This window comes from Pimephales promelas, chromosome 22 (genome assembly GCF_988280905.1).
Source record: "Pimephales promelas chromosome 22, fPimPro1.hap1.1, whole genome shotgun sequence".
NCBI lineage: Eukaryota > Metazoa > Chordata > Actinopteri > Cypriniformes > Leuciscidae > Pimephales > Pimephales promelas.
Window position 1 is genome coordinate 14,575,364 of NC_142790.1, and position 27,654 is coordinate 14,603,017.

At 37.3% G+C, this 27,654-nt stretch overlaps 2 protein-coding genes across 3 annotated transcripts in view; one reads left to right on the forward strand and one right to left on the reverse strand.

Annotated features, from left to right (window-relative positions):
* The window catches only part of vps41 (VPS41 subunit of HOPS complex), a 35,660-nt gene extending 21,402 nt beyond the window's left edge, over window positions 1-14,258 (forward strand). Inside the window, exons 9-29 of the mRNA XM_039666659.2 lie at window positions 78-224; window positions 305-371; window positions 1,265-1,362; window positions 2,829-2,958; window positions 3,076-3,191; window positions 3,286-3,342; window positions 3,460-3,521; window positions 3,620-3,701; window positions 4,524-4,616; window positions 5,220-5,347; window positions 5,436-5,580; window positions 5,816-5,857; window positions 5,941-5,991; window positions 6,086-6,223; window positions 10,686-10,740; window positions 10,865-11,005; window positions 11,100-11,236; window positions 11,312-11,411; window positions 11,495-11,539; window positions 12,252-12,331; window positions 13,415-14,258. Of these exons, the coding sequence (XP_039522593.2) occupies window positions 78-224; window positions 305-371; window positions 1,265-1,362; window positions 2,829-2,958; window positions 3,076-3,191; window positions 3,286-3,342; window positions 3,460-3,521; window positions 3,620-3,701; window positions 4,524-4,616; window positions 5,220-5,347; window positions 5,436-5,580; window positions 5,816-5,857; window positions 5,941-5,991; window positions 6,086-6,223; window positions 10,686-10,740; window positions 10,865-11,005; window positions 11,100-11,236; window positions 11,312-11,411; window positions 11,495-11,539; window positions 12,252-12,331; window positions 13,415-13,495 (1,995 nt within the window). The 3' untranslated portion in view covers window positions 13,496-14,258. The remainder of the gene's footprint in view (window positions 1-77; window positions 225-304; window positions 372-1,264; window positions 1,363-2,828; window positions 2,959-3,075; window positions 3,192-3,285; window positions 3,343-3,459; window positions 3,522-3,619; window positions 3,702-4,523; window positions 4,617-5,219; window positions 5,348-5,435; window positions 5,581-5,815; window positions 5,858-5,940; window positions 5,992-6,085; window positions 6,224-10,685; window positions 10,741-10,864; window positions 11,006-11,099; window positions 11,237-11,311; window positions 11,412-11,494; window positions 11,540-12,251; window positions 12,332-13,414) is intronic.
* On the reverse strand, window positions 14,073-26,839 carry cdv3 (CDV3 homolog). 2 transcript variants are annotated; one of them, XM_039666661.2, is made up of 6 exons: window positions 26,759-26,839; window positions 26,400-26,654; window positions 20,626-20,702; window positions 20,200-20,327; window positions 19,952-20,117; window positions 14,073-15,387 (listed from the first exon to the last, which is right to left on the reverse strand). In XM_039666661.2, the coding sequence occupies exons 2-6, from the start codon at window positions 26,592-26,594 to the stop codon at window positions 15,261-15,263; spliced, it is 693 nt and encodes a 230-aa protein (XP_039522595.1). In that variant the 5' UTR covers window positions 26,595-26,654; window positions 26,759-26,839; the 3' UTR covers window positions 14,073-15,260. The 2 variants fall into 2 exon arrangements, with proteins under 2 accessions (XP_039522595.1, XP_039522594.1); XM_039666660.2 differs by having other exon boundaries at window positions 26,400-26,813.
* Window positions 26,840-27,654: the final 815 nt, after the last annotated feature.

Here is a 27,654-nt window from a genome sequence, read left to right on the forward strand (position 1 = left end):
TTTAGAAACATTATACATATTAATTACGATGCCTTACTAGTCATGATTTTATCTAAAATGTACTTGATGTGTTTCAGGGTGTGAAAATCTATGACATCGCCAGTAAACAGCGCATCACTAATGTGTTGCGGGACAACACAAGTCTAAGGCCGGATATGTATCCCTGCAGTCTTTGCTGGAAAGACAACACCACACTGATCATCGGATGGGGCTCTTCTGTTAAGGTGTGTGTTCAGAACAACTACAGAGCAAGTATTTTAATAATCGGAAATTTGATGTTGTTTGGTTCATTTGTTTTTCTCAGATATGTGCTGTTAAAGAGCGTGACCCGACAGAGATGAGAGATCTACCCAGTCGCTACGTTGAGATTGGTATTGAAGCAACAGGCATACACATAATGAGAACATGTAACATCATCAAGTTTAAAGGGGTCATATGATGCTTTTTAATGTTTTCCTTTTCCTTTAGTGCATCTATACTATCTGCAAAGTTACAAAGCTTGTAGTCTCACTCAAAGAAAAACGGATGAAATTAGGAATTAGAGGTTTAGATTTATCTATAAAGCTGTTCCGGAGCAATGCAACTCATAGTTAGTGCAGTTTACCTGTGTGTTTACAATTGCTTAAAGGAATAGTTCACTTAAAAATGAAAATTCTGTCATCATTTACTCACTCTCAAGTTGTTTCAAACCTGCTTGAATTTAGTTCTTCTGCTGAACACAAAAGAAAATATTTTGAAGAATGTCAGTAAACAAACAGTTGATGGACCCCACTGACTTCCATAGTATTTTTTCTTTTTCTTTGGTCAATGGGGTCCATCAACTGTCCGGTTAAATGATGGCAGAATTTTCATTTTTAAGTGAAATATTCCTTTTAAAGCCTCGAAAGCTGAAGCTCGTGATTATGGCATGAGGCGTTACATTTCTGACACTCTTGAAGTGTTTGGCCAATCAGAACACTGAGCTTTTTGGAAGGAGGGGCGTTGTTGACCTCAGTGTGTTTCAGACAGACTGGGAATAGAGGAGCTCCAGTAATGTAATATTTATTTAAAAATATTTAAACATTAAAGCAGGTTAATCGTTTTCACCTAATAAACAAAATAGTGAACTTTTAAAATGGCATCATATGATCCCTTTAAAGGGACAGTTTATCCAAAACTTCAAATTCTGTCATTAATTAACTCACTCTCACGTTGTACAGTAGCATAACTTTATGACTTTTTTGTTGGTTTTTTTTTTTTTTTTGGTTTCTCTGATTTCTTTCAGTGTCAGCATTTGAGACAGAGTTCTTCATTAGTGGACTGGCGCCTTTAGCAGATCAGCTAGTCACTCTGTACTATGTCAAAGAAAGCTCTGAGGACATGGTAATTTTGCCCACTCTCACCAGTGCTACCTGAAAAAGTCTGCTTTTAGATGTAGTATCCAAACTGTTCCAGGATATCCTTTAGATCAGTGGTTCTCAGCTTTATCAAATATCCAAGGAGGCCAGAAGGTCAAGAGGCTGCTAACTCCAGAACCAATTGGTGGACCTAATGGGTGGAGCTTGAAAGTCAAGCCACACCCTAACACTACCAATAACAGTATGCCTAAACATAGGCTGGAGAACATAACTCCACTAAATGGGTGGAGTTATGTATAGCAATAGGGTTATGGGTAGGGTTAGGGTGTGATCTAGGGTTAGGGAGCTTGATGATTGACGTCACTTTTTTGTAGGCCAACTGTCAGATAGCATCACACTGGTTCCCTCAAGAAAATCTTCCCATAGGCTTTTAGATTATCGCAAAAAACAGGCTATGTTTAACAAAAGTGTATGATACTTGCACGTTTTGTCCATCAAGATAATTATCACAGATGAACACTACTTTTATGAAGATTTTGAAGCTGCAGTCGCCATGTAAAAAGCTAAAGGTGGGCTATAAACGAACTACACCACAGTCCCACGACTTCGTCACCATCACCAAGCTTCTGACAACTCTTTCAGTTTTTTTATCTAAAACATTTTCCCAGAATGATTCAGTTAGAACAGTTTCTAAGAGCACAATTATAAGCAAAGATGCAGTAAAAGCGGATTGAGTTGACCTTTTCTGCGTGATGACGTTTAATCTCCACAGCCTCTGTAAACCCATTTAGCCAATTGTTAGCAACCGCCTTTTTCAAAACACATTACAGCTTCAAAAAATCCTGAATGGGGTAATACTGATGTAATTTATGTCACAGAATCTAAAACGTGAAAAGGTCTTAGACCTTATTTCAGCCATTTAACCCAAACCCCATTCAAAAAACCAATTGACTTCAGGACAATGGAACCGGAATGCTAACTCGCGTCTGTGTTTTGGCCTACAAAGTGATGTCATAGCTGCACCCCTCTATTGGCTCCTCAGAGAGTAGCCTCTCAATACAACTACGTCAAACTCCACCTATTAGGTACACAGAGGTAGAGATAGACATCATTTGGTTCTGCATTGAGCAAGACGACTTAAAATGATTTCAAATAAGACAAAAAAAGTTTTGATTCAAGCTAAAATTCAAGATGTAATTTTCCGACATTTTTATTTTAATTCGTCCCTCAACACTTGCCAGTTTATTAAAAAACTTGGAAATCTTGGATATATGAAAAGAATTGAAGTTTTAAATTTTAAGTCATGGAATGTTTTATAATAAATATGAATTGAAATAAAAATATGCATTTATAACAAATAAATAGATATAAACTTGTATTAGGTTATGTTGAACTTGAAATTATTGGGTAGAAATGACTATTTGTAAATATTTTATTTTTTCAAAAATCCCAGTTATCACGAATTAATAAATGTAAGTGTGTTTGTGACAGGAGGAAGAGTTCAGAACACGGCCTCGTTTAGACATCATCCAGCCGTTACCCGAGGGCTGTGAGGAGATCTCATCCGATGCTCTCACTGTACGCAACTTCCAGGAGAACCAGTGCAGGGACTACAGGCTCGGTATGATCAAGACAATGATTAAACAACTGGAATACCATAATGATGCAGAGGCTTACAAATCGCCTTCAATCCACAGTTTAATCGATTCAATTCCCATTTTGATATAATCGTTTCCAGAACACTCAGAGGGAGAGTCTCTATTCTATATAATCAGTCCTAAAGACATTGTAGTGGCTAAAGAAAGAGACCAGGATGACCACATCGACTGGCTTCTGGAGAAGAAGAAATATGAGGTATGAGTTCGGGGGCCTAAGGATGCATTTATATCATAACATTAAAAAATCTGAGTTGTACTTTAATGATTTCTGATTTGGATCTTTGTAACAGGAAGCACTGATGGCTGCAGAGATCAGCTTCAAAAACATTAAACGTCATGACGTACAGGTGAAAACAAATAAATCTTAAAATGTGGATTTGATGCTGTGTCTTTTTTGTATAACACTATCAGATGATATCCTGAAATCACAATATGTGTGCTTCCTGTCTGTGCTTTGAGAATAGAAAATTGGAATGGCGTACATTAATCATCTGGTGGAGAGAGGAGATTATGACACGGCTGCCAGGTACAGGACATCAAGACTCTGATTTAATAACCTGTTACCTGTTTAAATTAAGAAGAAGCTTCAATGCCCCTTTCTCTCTCTATATTCCTCATTGACAGAAAGTGTCAAAAAGTGCTTGGAAAGAACATGGATCTCTGGGAGAATGAGGTGTACAGGTTCAAAACCATTGGACAGCTGAAAGTGAGTTAACATTATTTGCCACCCTGCAGACCTTTTGTAGTAAATAATATAATATCTGTATAATAATAATTAGCATTATTGTAAATATTAGTTATGTACCACAATGACTTTAACAAAGTTAATGCCAAGAGAAATTAACGATTAATATGAAAAGTATATGAATAATATATTAAAACTTGTAACCATGAACCTTGTGTTATTAGAACAATAACATAATTTACCTTTTTATTTATTTATTTATTTATTTTTTCCCCAAGACTTTTAGTGTGGTCTTTATTATGATTATGTTGTTATAATAATAATAATAATTATTATTATTATTGCTACAATAATTGTCATAATAATGATTATTATTGCAATTATTAATAATAAACGATAATACAAAATCAGGTTGATGATATTATTATTAGAGGTAGTCCTCGAAGACTGACAAAGTTCTGAGAAGTGAAACTTATTTTTAGGCTATTATGTAATATTATGTTATTGAAATTATTATGAATAATAGAAGTATTAATATATAATGTAAAAAATCTGATTGATTATTATTATTTACTACTTTGACAGTTCTGAGAAATGACTTGCAGTGTGGTCTTTATTATTACTATTTTGTTGTTATAATAATAATAATAATAATAATATGTGTGGTATTATAATTATTATTAATTATCACTTAATAGTTACTACACTGATTTTAAAAAAATGTCTGAGAAATTAATAACATTTTAAGATATAAAAATATTAAAATAATAATCTTAACTTAAAATGCTTCTTTTCAGCATTTACACATCCACTACCTGCTATCTCCATTCTTCTTTTTCTCAGGCGATCAGTCAGTACTTACCAAGAGGAGACCTACGTCTTAGACCAGCGATTTATGAGATGATCCTTCATGAGTTCCTCAAGACTGATTATGAGGTATGTGTTTTACTTTACATTTCTTTCATTTGCACAAACATGACATTGTAACCTGTTAGGTATGCCACAAGATTAAAGGGATACTCCACCGTTTTTCCATATTAAACTATGTTATTGCCTTAACTAAGACGAGTTGATGCATACCTCTGTCGTCTCAATCACTCTGGCGGGCGAGACACTTTGATTGCACTGAACTAGCCCAGTTCATTCATTAGGATCCAAGTAGAGAAGCGACCAAACACCTCCATGTTTTCCCTATTTAAACACAGTTACACGAGTAGTGTAACTCGACCAAAAATGGTGACACAAAATAAAACGTTGCGCTTTTCAACGGGAGAAGACTTTTTCACGAGTCATGATATTACTGCGGCGAGTCGAAGTGCTCCCAAGCACTTGCTGTGGTATTCCACCATATTATAGTTATCCACTTTTCAAAGTGTCTAGTGCGCCAGAGTCGAGAGAGGGAATCAATGCATCTTAGTTAAGGGAATAACTTGAAAAAACGGTGGAGTATCCCTTTAAGGTTTCCAAAAGTGAATGCGTCACAGAAACATCCTTTACGGTAGCAAGGAAATCCCTTTACTTTTGTTGTTTCTCACACAGGGTTTTGCCACACTGATTCGTGAATGGCCAGGAGAGCTGTATAACAACATGGCTATAGTTCAGGCAGTGAATGAACACCTGAAGAAGGACCAAACCAACAGCATTCTCCTCACCACACTGGCTGAGCTGTCAGTGAATGCTGACAGTTTCTCATTGTGTTACTAAAAGCTTGTAGCTCTACCCAAAGTAAGTCTGGTCTTATATGTGTGTGTGCAGGTACACGTATGATCAGCGTTACGATCGCGCTCTGGAGATCTACCTGAAACTGAGACATAAAGATGTTTACCAGCTCATTCACAAACACAACCTCTTCTCCTCCATCAAGGACAAGATTGTCCTGCTCATGGATTTTGACAAAGAGGCAAAACATCTTTTTGTTGTTGTTGTTTTTGACATTATTGAGGACCTTTGTTTTAGAATTTAATACAAGAAACTTGAAATGAAATGTCAAGCGCATAAGTTCAGGAAGTTATGGATTGTTTTGCTGATATATATATATTATAGATGACTTTGGAAGAATGTGATTTATAGTCTCAGTGATGTGTCTGAAGGATACATACGCCTCTTTGTTCTCTATTTCTTTCTTGTTTTTTCAGAAAGCTGTTGACATGCTGCTGGATAATGAAGATAAAATATCGGTGAGTTCACTGCAGTGGCTTCTCTCGTCTGATTAAACCTCAAACTCTCTGCAAAGTCGAACATCTGTGTTTCTCTCCCTCAGATCGACAAAGTGGTGGATGAATTAAAAGACAGACCTGAGCTGTTACATGTGGTATGCTGCTGAATATGAGCTGTTTTAATCATGCAGATGTGTATGAAGAATACAATACGATGCTTAACTTCATTTACGTCTTGTTCTCTTCCAGTATTTGCACAAGCTGTTTAAGCGAGACCACCATAAGGGGCAGAAGTACCATGAGAGGCAGATCAGTTTGTATGCGGAGTTCGACCGACCCAACCTACTGCCCTTCCTCAGGGAAAGCATGCACTGCCCGCTGGAGAAGGTCATTTGTTATCTATGAAAATGATTATATACAGTGGCTTCTCCTACTTTTCTAAGGACCACATATCATTGAGACGCCAGACCACATATCATTGAGAATGAAACGTTGTCTGGAAACCACATGTTCAATTTCTCGTATTTGAGGCGTGGTTTACGAATGCCCAGAGCCGTATTATTGGGTGCTACGAATGTCTATCAAATGCGCATATACGTCTACCAAATGCACCTGTGCTCCCTCCCCGTTCTGTGATTGGTTCCCTATTTCAGGGGACAATTTGGTTCATGGTGTCCAAACTGCCTAGCAGCGCAAATAAAATCGCGCTGCGGCAAGGCAGAATGGGGAAACCCAGGCTAATATTTAGTGCCAGTTTATCAGGAAGTGACAATTTGGTTTTCTTCAACTCACTGGATAGAAACCAGTGTTTTATTAGTTTTATGCAATATTCCCATTTTGAGCTAAGTTAAATTCACAGCTTTGGATGGAAACATGTGGACTGAAGACTGGAGTAAATTCAGCTTTCATCACAAGAATAAAGGACATATTTCACTATATTATTGTTTTTTTACTTTATTTTTAACATTAAAGGAGTAGTTCGCTTTAAAAAAAAATGTTTGCTGATAATTTACTCACCCCCATGTCATCCAAGATGTCCTTGTCTTTTTTTCTTCAGTCGAAAAGAAATTAAGGTTTTTGATGAAAACATTCCAGGATTTTTCTCCATATAATGGACTTCAATGGGAACCAAATGGTTCAAGGTCCAAAAGACAGTTTCAGTGCAAACTGTTTGAAGGGCTTTAAATGATTGCAGACGATGAATAAGGGTCTTATTAAGCAAAATGTTTGCTCATTTTAAAAACAAAACAAAGTATAAGTTTTATAAGCTCAAATGGTCGCCTTGCTCTGTTCTGTGGTGAGCGTTCGTGACTCTCCTGTTCAAACTCGTTTGTCAAAATGAACAAATCTTTTTTCGTGTTATTTGGTTCATTCAACTAACAAAATGAACAAATTGACTCGGAAAAAGATTCGTTCATTTTGATGAACGAGTTCGAACAGGAGAGTCACGAACGCGCATCACACGTGCATCACATGAGCTTATAAAACGGAAACTTTTTTTTTTTAAATGAGCGATCGTTTCGCTTGATAAGACCCTTATTCATCGTCTGCAATCGTTTAAAGCCCTTTGAACAGTTTGCACTGAAACTCTCTTTTGGACCTTGAACCGTTTGGTTCCCAATTAAGTCCATTTATATGGAGAAAAATCCTGGAATGTTTTCATCAAAAACCTTAATTTCTTTTCGACTGAAGAAAGAAAGACATGGACATCTTGGATGACATTGGGGTGAGTAAATTATTAGCAAAAGTTTTTTTAAAAGTCAACTACTCCTTTAACAATACAAATCTTACCACCCCCTACTGTATTTACTGTAGTGTATGTTTTAAAAAAAAAAAACATTTATACAACATTATTAAAAATAATTAAATACTTTTAATTACTAAATTGTTCAACCATCAAATAAAAGGTAAAAATAACATATTTTAGGTTCAATTAACATGTTTTAGTTATAAGACAATGACTTTAACAAAGTTTTGTGAAATGAATAACATTTTATTAAAAATACATAGTATATTCATGTATATTCATACATTCATTCATTCATGTATATTCATACATGTTCTGGTGAAAGTTCAAGCCTTTATTTGTTATAATTTTGATGATTATGGCTTACTGCTATGAAAACTTTTTCACAATATTCTTATTTTGAATTTGGGGTTTTCATAAGCTGTAAGCCATAATCATCAAAATTATAACACATAGAGGCTTGAAATATCTCACTTTGCATGTATGAGTCTATATAATATATTAGTTTCACTTTTTAAGTTGAATTATTGAAATAAATTAACTTTTGCACGATATTCTAATTTTTCGAGTTTCACATGTATGTAAGTCTACCGGTCAAAATTTTGGAAACATTGAGGTTTTTTTTTATATTTTTAAAAGTAGTATCTTAATCTCACCAAGGCTACATTTCTACTGAGAAATATTATTACAATTTCTATTAACTGGTTTTTGTCATAAAATATTTTAAAAGGTAATTTATTCCTGTGACGCAAAGCTGAATTTCAGCACCCATTACTCACTCTCTCTCACGTCCAGACACGAACTTATGCACATATGTTGATTGTCTTTACATCATAATACTATTTCATATAATCTAGATATGGAATGAATAACATTCAATACAAAATGAACATGTCTCTTATATAGAAATTATGTTTTAAGTGATAAAATATTTGCTTTGTTGTGCATAATCCCACCATGCATTTAGTCATATACAAAATATTTATTGAAGCATCCAGACACTTCACCACGTGAGCAAGCAGCTAGTCTCCTGATTGGTTAACGCGGCGCAAATTCACGCCAAAGTTCAGATTTTTTAACTCGGATTCGCGTCAAACGCGTGAATGCACAAATGGTACTAACTAAATCATTAGCGCTTAACGCGCCAGACACTCAATTCGCGCGAATGAGACGTATCCGCGTCTTCTGCGTCGCGCTCCAAAAATCCGCAGGAATTTTTCACGCGCGTAACGCGTCTTTGCATTGACTTAACATTGAAATCATTCGCGCCTGACTCGCTATTAGCATCCGGTGTGAACGTGCCATAAGAGATCGGGTGTACGATGTTCACACAGCGGACGAAAAAGCAGCCAAAAAAAGTTCCATTGACTTAATATTGGGGAATTTTCAAAAATTCAAATCCCAACTGTCACTTTCACACAGACACAGACACATCAAGCAGCCAATAAGTAATGGCCTAAAATCTTCAGAGCCACATCATAGCAACCATTTAGGGCCACCCTAGCAACCATAAAACAACATTGACAAGCCAAATATCAGCTCCAGAAAATAGAAGAAACATGAAGTTGGCCTTTTTTGACACTGACTGTCAACTGGTCTTTAAATATCATCTCATAAACTGTATAATCACACAATAGCAACCATATAGAGTACCCTAGTAACCACACAAACAAGCCATATCTCAGCACAAGAACATCGCACAAACATGGTTTTTGGCTCGTATGCAACAATGTACCACACTCTAGCAACCGGGTGGTGAGTTTTGCCACTGCAAGCACCACTTCACATTTTCTTCTGGAAATGTGCATTAAAATATCTATACGGCACAGTTAATTTCAAGCCCTGTATACAAGTATATGTGAGTAAATAAAAGAAAAAGACAAATATAATAGTCTTATACATGTTTTGTTTTTTTTTTTAACCGCATTTATGTATACAAACAGACACAAGGCGTACCTGGTGGTAGAATAGGAGTGTGGCAGGATTCACAGATGAGAAATGAAAGAGATTTATTTATTTTATTTTTTTGAATTTCTAGTGAAAATTTCTTATTTCTTAATTTCTGTCAGCTGTACTTGCGCCTGTCCCGCGCCCAGTTTGATGACCTGTTATCCCGCATCAGAGCGAGGATCACCCTCGCCCTCATCCACCTAATCTAGCTGTCATTTATTTTTGTTTTGATGATAAATAGAGCCAGCTTCCAAAAGTTATTAACCTGTCCTGTGATTTTTTTTTTTTTTTTTTATGGAGTACCCTAGTACTCTATAAAGAGTTTTTTCTCTCTTACTACATTCTAGTTATACAATGCCATTTAAAAGTTTGGGTTGAGATAGATTTAAAAAATAAATATAAACTTTTATTTAGCAAAGGCATATTAAATTAATTAAAAAGACATTTATGAAATTAATAAATATTAAAACAAGTTATATTTACAATAAATGCTGTTCTTTTGAATGCAACTCTGCCATTGTCCCAATACATTTGTTCAGGTGAAGTCCAAAAAAGTGAAAGCCCATTCAGTTTGTGGTGTAAGCACGGCGGCTCACGTTCAAAGTCATTGTGTGAGCGCAGCGGCTCCCTCCAATTCAACGTTTTACTCACCAACATCCCAGGAGATAAAGGTTAAATCCTCCCAGTGGGAAACATGTATTATCCACATACTTTAGAAATGCAGCTCTCATTCTTCCAAGTATCCTATGGGAAAATCCATACTTCAAACTTTCCAAACACAGGTAACTTGCAAATGTTCCAATGCAGCCAAGGTTTTCAAATCTGTATAGCATTCCAATATAGTATTTGATTCTCTTGATAAATAAACCGACAAGTGAATAAATTGAAAACCACGTCCATGCATTTCCAACGTCCAATTCCCAAAACTGTTCAACACATGGGTTCCTTGTTTGTCTACCTTATGCCACTAATTGGCACAGGTGTGCAAATTTAACTCCTTCTGCTCCAAGGCCTTCCAAGACCGCAAGATCATGATTCACCAGCAGGGGTCATTAAATTAACTTCAACGTAAATGTCACAATCACAAAATGGCTCCTACAATATCCTTACACACTCAGTCTTTAAACTGTTGCTCTGTGTCGTCTGTTTCAGGCTTTGGAAATCTGTCAGCAGAGGCACTTTGTAGAAGAGACGGTCTTCCTGCTCAGTGAGTTCTGAATCATTGATCTGTGCATTTCTGTCATGGAAATTGAACGAGTGTTATCGTTTTTTTTACACTGCAGGTGTAATCCAGTGCAGTGTTTCTGACATTTGATGGTTTCTCCTCTCAGGTCGAATGGGAAACTGCAGACGTGCCCTACAGATGATCATGGAGGAGCTGGCGGATGTGGACAAGGCCATCGAGTTTGCCAAAGAGCAGGATGACAGAGAACTCTGGGAGGATCTCATCTCTTACTCCATAGACAAACCACGTACGAGAACCCAACCTACGCTAGCTCTCTCTGCTTCCTGATGCTTGTTTGAGACTACAGTCATGATTTTTGTCTCATGTTTTCTTCACTTTAGCGTTCATCACAGGCCTCTTGAATAACATCGGAACCCACGTGGACCCCATCCTGCTCATTCACCGCATTAAAGAAGGGATGGAGATTCCTAACCTCAGAGACTCTCTGGTCAAAATCCTACAGGACTACAATCTACAGGTGTGCTGAAAAACCAAACACGTCGATCAGGCTAGATACATTTGCTTAATCGTTTTGTGATCATTTGTCCTCTAGATCTTACTGAGAGAGGGCTGTAAGAAGATCCTGGTGGCCGATTCGCTGTCTCTTCTACAGAGGATGCACAGGACACAGAAGAGAGGAGTGCGGGTGGATGGTAATCAAACTTTTGGCTTCTAGTCACAAATAGGAAATTTTCACTAGAAATTCAACAAAAAAAATCTCTTTCGTTTCTCATAGAGGAAAATATCTGTGAATCCTGCCACACTCCTATTCTACCACCAGGTACGCCTTGTGTCTGTTTGTATACATAAATGCAGTTAAAAAACAAACAAACATGTATAAGACTATTATATTTGTCTTTTTCTTTTATTTATTCGCATATACTTGTATACAGGGCTTGAAATTAACTGTGCCGTATAGATATTGTAATATGATCTTCGAATTTGGCAGCAGGTACATTAGGCTGCTGTCACTTTAAGACCTGACACTTGGATCAATTATACTGTTAAACTTGTGTTTTCTTTCTTAAATGTTCACTTAAATCATAACTGACTGAGTTAAAATTAATTATAGACAAGACTGACATTTTGACATTATTTTGTGTGTATTTGACTGTTTAAGTGCAATAAGCAGTGAAAAATAACTACATTTTCTTCTGAGGGGCAGCTTTATGCTGGGTGTGAGCATTAATCAGCAGGAATGAGATTTATCTCTAAAGCAGTTGACTTCTAAAACATTGTAGACCAGTGTTTATATATAATGTTTATTTAATGTGTAATTATTTTATTAATTACTTAAACAAAGTTTTAAATCTTTTTAAGGTGACGATGTGCACAATATATACTTTGCTCAATAATCACTTTCAATCATCAATTTTTTCCCAAATTTTATGCATCTTTCCACCTCACAAATCATGCGATAATGATGCTGACTATGTAGTTGTGTTTTTTTTTTTTTTCCTCATTGCTTGACTGACGCACTCTGTTTGTTTCAGACACGGCTCAAGCGTTTGGTGTGGTGGTTTTTCACTGCAGACACATGTTCCACAAGGAGTGTCTCCCGTCCCCAGGAACTGTAAGTTCTCTGTCATTTTTACACATTGCACATTTTTAAAATCCACCTTAGAGGGATAGGTCACCCAAAAATGAAAATTGTGTCATTCACCCACCCCCTCATGTTGTTCCAAACCCGTATGAGTTTTTCCTCAGTTGAACACAGAAGATATTTTAAAGAATGTTGGTAACCATATAGGAAATTCATATAGGAAAAAAATACTACAATGGCTACAGTCAACTGATTCTTCAAAATATCTTCTTTCGTGTTCAACAGAAGAAACAAACTCATACAGGCTTGGAAAGACAAATGTTTTGGGTGAACTATTCCTTTAAAGGAGTAGTTCACTTTAAAAAAAAAAAAAAAAAACTTCTGCTGATAATTTACTCACCCCCATGTCATCCAAGATGTCCATGTCATTCTTTCTTCAGTCGAAAAGAAATTAAGGTTTTTGATGAAAACATTGGTCCAACCAAATGGTCCAAGGTCCAAAAGACAGTTTCAGTGCAAACTGCTTAAAGGGCTTTAAATGATTTCAGACGATGAATAAGGGTCTTATCAAGCGAAACGATTGCTCATTTAAAAAAAAAAAAAGTTTAAGTTTTATAAGCTCAAATAGTCACCTTGCTCTATTCTGTGATGCACGACTCTCCAGTTCGAACTCATTCATCAAAATGAAGTCTTTCCCAGAGTCAATTTGTTCATTTCGTTCGTTGAATGAACCAAATGACACGAAAAAAGATTCGTTCATTTTGATAAACGAGTTCGAACAGGAGAGTCACGAACGCACATCACAGAACAGAGCAAGGCGACCATTTGAGCTTATAAAACTTTTTTTTTTTTTAAATGAGCGATAGTTTCGCTTGATAAGACCCTTATTCATCGGATGACATGGGGGTGAGTAAATTATCAGCAAAAGTTTTCTTTTTAAAAGTGAACTACTCATTTAATATGTGGCACCGTCACACCATTACTTTGTATGATGATAATAGCATTCAATGATGCTACAGATGCAGGAATGACACACTTCACATTGGAAGCCTTAAAAGTTGAGCAATCTTTACTTTTTCACCATAAAAGTCCATTTTGTGTCCTCTCTGACAGGTTCTAGGAACACAGTATTGTAACATCTGCAGTGCAAAGCGGAGAGGCCCGGGCAGTGGCATACTGGATATGAAGAAATAATCATTCTACTAGAATTACAGTTACACATTTACCACACACTCATTAGAAACAGTTACAAATGCAATGATTAAATGAGCTTCCCTTTAGTAACAGTATTTATTAATCCAAGCTTGTGATCTTCATGTTAGATTGTTTGACACAAACAGCGCCAATAAAATACTCACAATAAAAGATATGGTGCAACATATCCTTTTTCATCAAATCTCAAGGTCCACTAAGAAATCTGATTGCTAAAAGTTACTGACTTTTAGTAGGATTCAAAATGCTTATTACCTCTAGTAATTTTTACTGATGTAATATACTTCAAATTCAGAGACATTTTTACAATAGTTGTTCAGATAATGAAACAACCCAGCAGTGTTTATCCGGTCAGAAAAATAACATGGTGAGTCTGAGAGGTTTTGGCAGGGATTCTGATACTAACTATACGCGTACATTTATAGTTTAACATGGCAAAACAGCTCCACACATAAACAGGAACGCTTTTGACACTGCATATTTCATAGCAATGACCGCAGCGCCCTCTACAGGCCACAGCAAGAAAAATACAAATACACATCAAACCAGAAACATGATGTGAGATTAGAAAGGTTAAACTTTAATAATGTTTCGTCAATCATCATGGAATCAAATAAAATGAGGAGAGGAACATGGATGAAAAGGTTAAAGGGACATTGTTAGAGAACATCCATTATTCGCAATGTATCGACAAACTAGCGCAGAACTACATTCTCAGAGGGTTACGGTGGCTTTTTTTTTTTTACTCCTCACGAGTGGTAAGAATCAAATCAAACAGGCTTTACCTGCAACACGACAAGGAAGTGCCTTCCAGAACGCATTCTCTAAATATATATGTATACATCTCCCCCAACACTTTAGTATTTTAGTTTCTTCAACATTAAGGCCACTTTAAAAAATTAATTTGAAGACCTGACAAGGGGAGGAAAAAATATCATTTTCAAGTTTAAAGTTGAAACGCTGAATCGCTCATCTTTGGCTGGACTGGTGTTAATTCCTGTAGCCAATCAGAGCCCAGGACCTGGTCGACATGGTAACCACAGATATGCAACTGAGGTAGTCTCCCCTCTATTGCCCAAACCGAAAACTCCCAGTTTTGTCATCACATTGCAAGAAGAAAAAAAAATCAAATGGTTCAGGAGCTATACTGACGTAGCAAAGAAAAGAAAAAAAAAATCGGCATTCTCTCTCTCTTTTTTTTTTTTTTTAAATTCTCACACAATGTCTTGAACTCCATCCTCAAAGTGGCTTTTCTCATTTTCTCAGGGTTGGCCGATGTCCAGTGGCTCTGCCGGCCAACCAACCCCATGAGGAAATCCACCGAAATAAACATTTGGTGCCTTGTTCGTTTGATGCAGTATCATACGTCTTGGTGAACTTGGTGTCATATAAAGCAGAATTTGAAATTTCAGTCAGTTCCTGTTGCTGCAGCCCGTCTGAATGCAGTTGATAAGGGAGGGCCTTTATCGGCCCTGTGTGTGTGTGTGTGTGTGTGTAAGAGGATTTCAATGGCTAAATGTGTCAAAATGCATTCATTTGTGGATGTTGCTTGACAAGGATTTTAGGTGTGTGTGTGTGTGTGTGTGTGTGTGTGTGTGTGTGTGTGTGTGTGTGTGTGTGTGTGTGGAAGGGCACAGGCGTCTCCAGCTCAGTCAGGACTGCATCAGACAGCTGCAGGTCATGTTCCCCCTGCGAGTCTTACTGTACCACTGGTGGTAGGCTTGGAGGGGGGAGGGGGAGATGGCTTTTATTTGTCCCCCAGGATGGCGTACTGATTATCTAACTGTAACTGCTGCATGGACCCCTGGCCTTCCCCTTCTCGGACCCGGCTCTTGTGCTTGACCACCTCAAAAGTCTTCTCCATCTCTCGGTCCCTACGACAAGCAAACAGTTTCTCTCAGCATCGTTATGCATAATCAGTTAGGTTCAGTTTTTTTTTTAAAATTTACCATGAATCAACTGTCCAACAAAATCCTCAACAACTGTCACCCAACGATTCTATCTTGTCGAGCGTTTTGTGTGAGGAAACGAACAGTATTTATTTTGTTTTTACCTCGTTACCACAGCCACGTCCAAGTGATCTGAGGGCGCTTCGGTCTACGCAAGCGCCGGAAGTGATCTAAATAAGGTTGTGAAAAAAAATTCAACGTTGTCTCTGTTGATATATCGAAATCGCCTTCCATTGCAATTTCATGTATATCTAAATAGGTTTAGATGTTCACAGTAAAAGGTAACACTTCTGAAATCTCTGTGTAAATGATGAGTGACGTACACGCATGAGAGATCACTTCCGGCGCATGCGCAGACCGAAGCGCCCGCATCCTCAGATCACTTTGTCGTGGCTGTGATTACACGAGGTAAAAACGATATAAATACAGTTAGTTCTCACACAAACCGCTCGTTTCATGTCTTAGGCCATCAATGTGTACTTACATTTACGAGTCATTAAATCATGTTTAATTTGGACTTCTCTGTGCATGCTCTTTGAGGTGGACCCGATAGACCTCCATTACATGACTGACAGACAAGAACGGTTTGACCTAAAAATATCAAAATTGAAAATACTGCCGAAACAAAGACACCTACATCTTAGATGCCCTTGAGGTAAGCTAAAACATATCAAAAATTTATTTCAAAGTGAACTATCCTTATAAGATTTGCCAGGGACCAGATGATTTGTTTTTTATTATGCCCTGATACATAAAACCATAGAATTTAAAAGGGTGTACTTTCTTTTTCACGTGATTAGGGGTGTAACGGTACACAAAAAACACGGTTTGGTACGTACCTCGGTTTTAAAGTCAAGTACGTTTTTGATACAGCAGAAAGAAAGAAATGCCAGAGAAATTTCCTATTTCTTAAAAGAAAAAAAAATATGTTTAAATACAGTTTTCTACATCTTAAAACTTTCAGGTTTATAAACGGGGGTCATCTTTCAAGGATTAACAAATTATGTTTTGGTCATCACATTAAAAATAACATTTAAATATATATTTATTTATATAATATTTGAGTTTTAAAGTGCTGGAAAAAGATGTGTGAAGATTTGAAGTGCTGGCATTTCACTATTCCAGCCAAACTGGTTCCAGTTAGTGTTACTATATTAAATCCATGGTGAATGTTGCTGGTCTGTGGACGTAAAGTATTACTAGTTCAATCACGGCACAATGTTTCTCCCAGTTTCCACGTCAGCGCTGTTTGATTTAACCCTTTAAGACCGACAAAGGCGTCGGCGCTCCGGTTTGCGTGTGTCTGTTTAACAGCCTATAGAAACTGAAACCAAGTGGCTAGCTCAATCATTCTTTTTGCATACAAAACCAGAGATGTAAAATGGTCAGATCAAGCCTCCAACATGCGCATGTTGTGTTGTTTTCACCCTCTAATGAGTCTGTACAAAATGCGTTTCTCAAAAAAAAAAAAAAAAAAAAAATGCATTGCACGTCTTTGCACACATGATCTGTAGATCTGCGATTGATAGTAACGCCTTCCGATGGCGCATTGAGCTATCACGTTCGGTGCACTATGGCAGATCAAGCCTTAACATGCTCATGTTGCGCGGTTTCCAACCTCTAATGAGTCTGTAATAATGCGTTTCCAAAAAAACACAAAAATGCATTGCACGTCTTTGCACACATGTTCTGTAGATCTGCAATTGATAGTTGCGTCTTCCGATGACGGATCCATGGACGGATCACGACATCACTTCCTGTGCACTATGACCCCAGCTTGTGTCGCATGTAGTGACGTCAGAAGCTGCGTCTTTTGGCCATGCGTTTGACTTATAATAGGTTTGACTCGCACTTGACTCCCATCTGCTATATGTTCCTTCTTATCATTATTGTCTTTTTACCATTGCTTCATTCCATCATTTCTTTCTCGTTTATACACTCGCTAATACAAGCACATTCACACACGCGCACACACACACACGTGCGGGCATGCGTGCAACGTTATGTCAAAATGAAAGTACACGGACGCACCGAGTCCCGTCTGCTCATCGCCTTAATTGATTTATTTTATTATTAATTGTTCTGACAGGGTCTATTTAATTTATATTCTAACCAATTCAATGTTCAATCAACATTCAAAAGCAAAATGTTATCTGTTTGACCACAAATGTAATTTAATATTTTACATATGGCATTTTACTCCCTTTTTTGAATGAGTGCATCTTAAAGAGCATATTGCAGGTAAAAAAAAAATCGAAATTTATAGATAACCTTGTATGAAAATACCATATGAAAAGTTAATGCAGGATTTAAAATGTTTTAAAACAACATAAGGACACTAATTTAGAAGATAAAGTGAGCGTTTCTTGGACTGCTAGTAAAAACGGATTTTTTTTCAACGTCGCGTCATTTGACGTCATAGCAGGGAGCCGCAGCCTCGGCTCAGTGAGAGCAGGCTGGTGTTCAGTGAGAGCGCTCGTCAGTCAGTGTGTGCTTTCGTTAGTTTTTGCATTTTAATTTATCATCGTCATGGTAAATATTGTGTTTGTGGAGATTGCAAAAACTCCAGCCTGTCAGGACTTCAAGATCGAGTCCACAAGTTTCCATTACAATAAAAGTGACTGTGCTATATAGCCTATCTTTCGTTCCTGGTGCGGTTTGAGCAGGTGAAGAGACGGGATTTCTCCTCTCGGCTCGGAAAACACGGTCGTGTGTAGCGTTCACTCCAGATCAAATGATTAGCATCCCGGCGATATGATGGAGTTCAACATGGTATGCCGAAGCAAGAATATTGATCGTCGTACCAATGGCATCAAATAGTGTTATATAGGTAACTTAGTCATGTCATGCCCTAAATAAAACTTGTAATTGAAAAACAAAATTGGTTGTTTAAATACTCAAACCTTTAATGTTCTGTTTATGTTATAACCAAGGTGAAAAATATGTATTAAAAATTTACCCGAGTATAGCCTATGCTTTTAAATATACTCAAGTAAAGTTTTTATACATTTAATAGTATATAAATCTACCCTAAACATACTAATGTCTGCTGGCCTGTTATAGGATCATAATAATCTGTACAATATTGTGAGCACAGTGTATATCGTTAGCGAACGTGTAACGTATACTATAAGTACGTCTCTCACCTAAAAGGCACCTGTCCTGTTTTCCACTGGTTCTCCTCACATCACAGCTCAATTTTTCTCTGACCATTCTGTCTGACATTATCCTGGCCTGTCCCTGATCTCTTTAGCATAGCAGGCTCATAACTTTATGGCTTGATCCGTCATACGAGTATTTCCTCAGCGTCCGAAATGTCATTGCGATTCATTGTTTTCCTGTTGTGTGAATCGACCGCTCTCCCGCTCATTGCGTCACGCCCGCCACGCCCATTTTCAGACGCGGAAGTAAAATTTTCTCACAAAAACGACTGCAGAAGCTTCTGTGGCGTGTTTATACGTATATTTTAAAGAAAATCTAGTTCCTACATTGTTTTTCTATGCATTGACTCGTTGGGTCCTCTAACCTGCAATATGCCCTTTAAAAACTAATTGATGAAAACAGTTCAAAATCAATTCTGTAGTTTTAAACTGTTTTATGCACATTTTTCTCATTGACAAGTTTGAGGTTGACATTTATCATTTTTGTATTGAATAAAATATGTAGAATTTTAAAAAAAAATTATTATTTTTGTTTATTGGTTTATTGCACTTTTGAGATATTTCTCTAGGTACTTTTGATTTATTACAAACATAGCCTTCAAGTAGAGAAAGTAAGGATTATTTTGATGTATGGCATATGAAAATGCTCAAAAGAATGACAGCACAGCATGTAAAAATAGAAAGATATACTCTGGTGGAACTGTTCTATGGCAGGTCATAAAGGGTTAATAGAGATCTACAGTTAATAACAGAGAAATGTAAATGCTTCTCACTAGATCTCGCAGTGATGTTATTACTTCAGTGGCGAATTCAAATGTTTTTTTTTTTACTGGATCTCTTAGCGCTGTGTAGCAACAGTATCGCTTGATCAAGATCAGCTCGCGCTGCACAGATGTTGCTGGTCCGAACTGATAAACGATCCGTGAAGCACATAATAATTGTGTAGCGCAGTTTCGTTCCGCTTTACGCTTGCCATTTGATGTTGCGCACCGTTGTGGTGGCCGCGCCAGCACGAATTCCGTCGGCAGGAAAAACGGTCCAAGGAATCGTTCGTTTGCATGCGTACCGCACCGGAAGCCTCGAACCGAAACGGTTCAATACCAATACTTGTACCGTTACACCCCTACGTGCCTTAACATTTCTTTTTTTACTTCATCCAATATTTATATTTAGGATTTATTGAAATTAACAAGTTAATTTTAGTTAACAAAATTACGACACTGTTTTGTGATTATTCCACGCACAGAGAAGATTCACACACTGTACAGTACACACACTGCAGAAAAAGTACGAGTATGCCATCCCTAACAAGCTCAGTGACTGCTTACTTGCGAGTCTCGACGTGTCTGGCGGTGGAGAGGAGAGAGGGGAACTGGGCGTCGTTGAAGATCTCTGGAGGCCCTTGAGTTGGGCCTCTTTTAGTAGTGGTTAGCCGGGCCCCTGGGGGACGATACACGCCAGGTGCCTTGGGCTCAGGAACCTCAACTTCCTCGACTAACAGAAATAGACACATTATTAAGAACTGATCTCAACTAAAACTATTAGTTAGCCATTTCTTCTAATGCTTCAGACTCACCCGGAGCAGCTGACGGGGGGGCGCCGGATTTATTCCAGGGTCCAGAGACTTTGTCACCGCTGACCAGGATGATCTCACCATCTTCGCCCACTTCCTCCTTCTCATACTCTTCCTCCTCCTTCTCATCACTGTCAAACATAAACATGTGAACTACAACAGAGATGCGCTCATGTTTAAATTCATTTAGTGCTTTGAGACATTTGTGTTAGCTGGAAACCAAGGTCAAACTGTAGTTGCTGAAATGCGCTTTCTGAAATTGCTAGCAGAAAACATTAAAACATCAGGGCGACCATAGAAATTCATAGTCGTGTTAAATAAAACTACTGAGAATATTTTGAATAAGAAATGGTCATGCAAACAGCATCAAATGTGTGATCATCAGTAGGATGAAATGCATTATTTAAGTCAACCATTTTCTCTTCACACCTCATCTGCAGGGCCTGGAGTCTGAGTCCAGTGTAGTCCACCTCCTTCTGCTCAAATTCCTTCCATTCCTCATCCTCCTGGGGAGATAGGGAAAGAGACATGAAACTTACGTTGCAAAACTACTTTATAGACCATTTTGCGAGATGTAAACAACACTGGTCCAGAAACACTTCCTGTTTCAGTTTGTAACTGTTTTCTTTATTCCACATGTAAAGAAACCATCTGAAAGATGTTTGTTTAACTTTTTGATTTAGTTTTATATCTTTTGTTGGTTGTATTTTATCCCAGCTTTTATGTAGTGTTAAAAAACTGAAACAGGAAGTGCTTCTGGACCAGTGTTGTTTACATCTTGCAAAATGGTCTATTGAAGTCTATGTAACCAAGTTTGTGGTTACCAGCACAATAATACATTTTTTTGGAGAAAAGAGGGACTTAGGAGCTATTTAACTGACACCGTTTCCAAAAAAATGGAACATTTTATGCGTTTTGCCCATTTATTTACACAACAATAGCATTTTGGGGGCCTGAAACAAGTTTCAAAGTGCAGGTTTTTGAAAATACCAGTATACCATCTCATGAATTTGTAAAAACTGTAACGTCATTCACAAGTGCATTACATGTTCAGTCTATAGGCTCAGTGTTTCTTTCCAAAGTAACATCGCCAACTACTGGCCTGGCAGCAGAATACAGTGTTTTTAGTAGTTTTTTGCGCATCCGTCGTTTTGACAATGTTGTCATCAGTATGTAAAAAAAGCAAAGTACATCATTGTTGTGTAAACATACCCTTAATTGTAAATCAAATATATTCTCAACAACCACACAGGAGGAATTAAACAAACCTAAGTTCTAACCCTAATGAGAAAAAAAAAAACTGCCTAAGAATTAAAGGAGAACTCCGGCGAACAATGAACCTTTGGTCTAATAAAACATTGGTACCTAGTCAATCGTTCTCTGAGTTTTGTTTTCATGATAATCACATATAAAGAGTTTTATCTCTAAAAACTGTTTAACGTATAATGCTAGTAATGGGGGCACTGACTAAGTAAAAAGAAATCACTAGTTTATACCACTAACAAGGCTCAAAATAGCCCCACACTAACACAGTAACATAATGAGGCTCCACACATGCAAAACGAAGCATTGAGAAGTGTACAGATCGTTTAATAAGAAGATACTTTTTGAAGACAGTTCACTTCGCGTATAGACAGGAGCCATCTTAAAAAATAGTCACGATAAGTCGATCCCAGAATGCCGTTCATACAGTTCAGAAGTTTGCTGAACTTCATACAGTTCAGATCACTCAGCACGACGGTCGTGGTTTGACTTATCGAGACTATTCCGAGACTAGCTTCTGTGTCGAGCGCTCGCAATGTGGATCATATCGTTCATATACAGACCGGAGCAAGCGCGTTTCAAGTGAAGTTATAGACATAATTAGTATATTTATATAGACATTTCTTCCTGGTTTTTGCCAGTTTGTTTTATAGATTTAGATGTTTAACCCTTAACTCTTTTTTCTCTCTCTCTGAGGTCATATTTTAATATTCATGAGAGTGTTGCAGGTCTGTGTTTTATTGGTTGTTTTCTCCCCTATTTCCACCCTCTACTAGACTCCCACTTTTCCACAGCTTCACACACCCATTTTTTGAAATTTTTTCAACTCCGAGGTGAACCGACCAAGCTAAAACATAAAGGATTGTCATGACACTTTTAAATCGACCTCCAAGTTGCAACGCAATCATTCACAATAGAGCTTTGAAGTGCTGGAAAAAGCTGTGTGAAGCAATTTCATCTGCAACAACATTGTGAACTTTTAAAAATACATGTTTGGCCATTAAAGCTGCAGTTCGTAGCTTATTTGAGAAAATACATAACCAGCCAGTGTTCAAAACTGTCCGCTTGCCTTAGCTCGATTCAAAGCGGTAAGCTTGTAATAATGTTTTTTATTCCAGTGTTACTGGTGGATTTCCGCGGGAGATTCAAGCATGTCTTTGCGTCATTACGTCACATCTGTACACATAAAGAGGGAGTCTCGGCTAGTAGACTATATTGTGTGCGAGGATGTTGGAGCCGGAGGTGGAGATTTATAGCCTTTTCTCACAGCACTTGATATAATTAAACTTATTAATTTGATGGCGGATCCAGAAAGGTTCAAACAACAATCACCAGTGACAACAGATTCACCCGCTGTAAAATGCAAAAGACTTCGTTCGGACTTCGGAGCGGCTACAGAAAAAAAGAGACTGCAACCGGACCATGCGAAAACAAGGACACATACCGGAAGGACATTACATAGTCACGCAATGCTGACGTTGTTAACATTAACAATTTGAGAACAAAGTATAATTTGCACGGTTTTGCGTGATATGATAACTTATAAGCCACTGTTAGATTCAATCAGCGCGATTTACTGCAATGTCAGAACCAGAGCAAAAGTGGATGTTACTTGTTCAGATGACATTTTCTGGTGAAAATTCAGGTATATTGGTCATACTTCCAAAAAGAATAATCTGTGATTCTGAATGTCAGTATTCACACCGGCGCGGCGACTGACAGCCTCACAGTCTCCTCAAACATTGTGTTCATCCACCCTGTGCCATGTCGAGGGTGTTGAATTACAACTCATGTATTGCAGATTTCGAACAGAGATGGCAACAAATGAAAAACACCGGACTGCAGCTTTATGCAGCTTTAAAATAAACAAATAAACAAATACATTTTAAAAAACCACGAGTGGCAGATTAACATCAATAGAATCGACTAAAACTAAAATGTGTATATGAAGACGTTATCAGTGACACGATGATTGACCAGCCAGTTGACAGGATGTTGGGTGTCTGTGGGAGCATGGTCTTAACGTCACAATGAAAAAGGGCGTGGTCCTGGTTTCTCTCTATCTGCTGTCAGTTGGATTTGAGAAGTGGAAAACCGCGCAGGGGTGGGTTTAAAGTAGGGCTGTCAAACGATTAATCGCGATTAATCGCATCCAAAATAAAAGTTTGTGTTTACATAATATATGTGGGTGCACTGTTTATAATTACTTTATATATATATATATATATATATATATATATATATATATATATATATATATATATATTTGTATTGAAGCGAAAACGGTACGGGTGTCACGGTTCGGTGCACGAATTTAAACAGAGAATACACGGTATAAAAATAAATAAAAAACGCGTGCTAATTGATTAATGTAATGCGGAACTACTGTTAGATACGCAGGTTCTTTAGGGACACATAATAATCTGTACCATCGGCTAGCTCTGAACCGTCTATGCTCTGAACGCGCGTTCACTTCAAACGTTGGCTTTATACACGCATCCTCGCTTTGGACTAGCGCCGAACTAGACACGATCGACGCAAATTTGGCGCTCTATTCGACTTTGGTGTGCCCGCATAATGAACAAGCTGCGATGTCAAGATTGCAATGCTGGAGTGAGTGTGTGTGAGAGAGAGAGAGAGTGTGTGTGTGTGTGTGTGTGTGTGTGTGTGTGTGAGAGAGAGAGACGCGATAGAACAGTGGAAACATGAAAACTGTTCTTATATTTGTGTACATTCTCAATAACATTGTGCTTTTGTCACACTGTAAACTCTTGTAACTGTAACCTACAACTGTCACCCAACCAAAATCACACACACACACAGTTTTAAAAGCAAAACATAATTATCCAACTCCCATCTATTGGACATTCGTCATATTCCTCGGAGCATTAATCTTACACCTTCTGCATTGATTAAAAAAAAGAAAATCAAATGTGTTTTTAATGGTAGTATTATTTTATACAGAAATCAATTAATTATAATTCAGATGAGAATAATGTTACATTGTTAACTAATAATGTTAATTAAAATTAAGGGAAACAAATATATTGATCTGAAATATAGCAAAATAATTTTAAATGAATTCAGGAACAATTACCAAACATATCGCACAGTCTTTTTATTCATTTAATTAATAGACTAATTATATAAAACTATTGTCAGTGCACTACAAATTAACTGGTTATATGCCTTTATTAATAAAACGTATTTAAAAAATACAATGCCTGTATTTTTGTTTTGCTTTTCCCTCCATTGTAAAGAAATCGTACCGAACCGTGAGGTCTGAACCGAGGTATGAACCGGACCGTGATTTCTGTGCACCGTTCCACCCCTAATATATATAAATACACACACATGTATATATTTAAGAAAATTTTCATGCATATACAGTATATACATATAAACATTTTATATATAAATAATTTTTTTTCTTAAATATACATGTGTGTGTGTATTTATACATATAAAATAATTATACACAGTGCACCCACATATATTATGTAAACACAAACTTTTATTTTGGATGCGATTAATCGTTTGACAGCCCTAATTTAAAGCTGACGGAAGTTGCTATTGTGCTTCCTTCTCTGATGTATATCTAAATAAAATGGCATAAACAATAAAACAAAAGTAAGGGTGGGGCTTTGTCCATCAGGAATTGGTTGGAAAGTTGGATCATTTGCAATTGCTGCAATTAACCGGTAGAGATTTTGGAGTTATAGTTGCTGTGCTACAGTGTCACAAAAGCATATCGTTTATCATGATATAAGATTGCGGTTAATTTGTATTTTTATGGCGACTTTAAACAGACGAAACAATTGGATAAGACCTGTATATGACACCAGTCTGTCATTTTCACAGAAAGGTCCAGCTTTGATTCGACTAAACACTAAGAGGTCAACAAATCTGAAAGATTAACCATGCATACATTGATCACATAATATCTATGTCATGCATTTAGAAAATAGATAGAGTGAATTTCCATTTCACTGACTTCAGACACAATTATGACGTGGTACTACTAGTATGTCTCGAAATCTGCCTTGTGTTACACATTCAAAACTAGGCTATACGTTTTCTTCTCAAAAGAGAACGTACTTTTAGGGCACCGTGGGCAAATTGGAATGCAGCACAAATGACTTACAATATTTCTCGATGTGCATCACAATATTGAAAAGCGTAGGATTTAATTAAAGCGATCTGATGTCTTTGTAAAAGTACAATCATACAACAGCATCGCTCATTACCACGTAGCTATTCTGCAATGACATGAGAATCGAGCATATGGTGGGGTTAAAAGACAGTTACAGGATCAGATAAGACCCCTGCGGCTGCAAGACTTACAGAGGATTGATTCCCCATGGAACAGTATGATGTCATATCACCCAACATACGTCACTTCAGACACGACTTCAACTTAAGACAAAATTAAAGGCATGGTTCACCCAAAAATACCATTTACACACCCTCCTGTTGCTCCATTTCCATTTGAAATGTTAGTGACTAGAACTGTTATTCGGTCTATTGACTTTAATTGTAAGATTATTTTTTTAACGCAAGTAAATGAGTGACACTGTCAATATTTTACTGTTCTGCTAAAAACCTCATTTTGATATTTTCGTATTTTATTTTTTAAGAGGAAAAGTCGTGGAGGGGGAGTCAATGACGACCGAAATTTATTAACCAAAGTTAATTGTAAAATTTAAGCAGTCTAATAGCTTTGCGAATCACAAACACATGCTGGCTACAACACAGCGTCACATTAACTTTCTCTTATAGACAAATTAAACATATAACCTTTTGTTAGTGTCATTTAGCGGTCACAAAGTGCTTAGCCCACATTGCTCAACGTTTCAAGCGCATTTTGAATGTTCGCTGGCCTAGGCAAGGCAGCTCACGGGTTTGTGACGCAGCCGGTGTGTTTTTTGACTCTGCATTACCTTCTCCATCTGCGCGTCCTGATTCTCACTCTTCGTCGACTTCTCCTTCTCCCTTTTCGTCTTTTTCAACACCATTACGGCTCCTCCGGTTGCCTGCTCCTTTCCCTTGACCTTCTCCTTCTTTTTCTTCTTGTCGCGCTTTGCGAAGAAGTCATCCAGACTCTTCTCCACGCCGGCCGGAGCCACATCCGCCATCTTATCCCCAAATCTCCTTCCCTTGACACTAAACAAGCTCAGAAATGATCAGATCAGCGTCTGAAACGACAGCAAAAGAGCCTTTGCGTGTGTGCCTGCCCGATAATCCGTGTTTCATGTGAATCCGCAGGTTAACGGTGTGCTGAGAGCAACCTAGCACTCACCAGCTGAAAGTGTGACACACACTCGCCCAATGCACCGGATAGGGTTGCTTCCGATCTGACCCGGATGGGAAAGCAGATTTGTGTTTGACAGTTGTGCTATCCAATCGCTGAGCACTATGTTAGTTTTCGACCAATCACATCGCAGGGTGAAGATTCTGCACAGTGAGATTTTGTCAGATTGTGCAACTATTTTGTTTAGTAGTTATACAAGACCTGTTGAGTAATTTTGTAAACAAAAACAAATGAAAGAAAACATTTATACTGATACATTTACATATGTAGTGCCGTTTTATACTGAATAAAAAAAACACGTTTGCATAAAAGATGAACACAGAAATTACTCAACTTTTCTCAATATTACTCAACCCAACTTTTATTTTTAGATCATGTTTAAAAACAACAGGAGTTGACCCAAAGTGCTTTACAATACACATAATATACTCTTTGTAATAGCTGATACTTAACCACAAAATATGCCTATTTATATTTAAAATGTAGTCAAAACAAAAGGTAAAGCATAAAAAATGTTCCCAAACTTTTTTAAAGTGGGGGCATTAAACATCCTTCAGCGTACCTCCCTCTTTAACTGACTGCAGTCACGTCGTTTCCATTAAAACATTTTTATCCATTAATAACATTTTTCATGTTTAATGTCAAATTCTTAAAATTCCATTAAATTATTGATGTTATGAATAAAGTAATACATTCAACTAAATCAACAATTTGAACCAAATGAAACAAAAGATGTATTTCCACACTGTTTAATGCTGCTCAGAGGTGTCAAGATTGCAATTACAATGGCATAAACAGTGTCATGAGATAATGTTTTAAAGAAAAGTTAAAGGATGGTAAATTTATTTTAAAATATTAAATTAAATCGTCAGTTGGTGGCGACA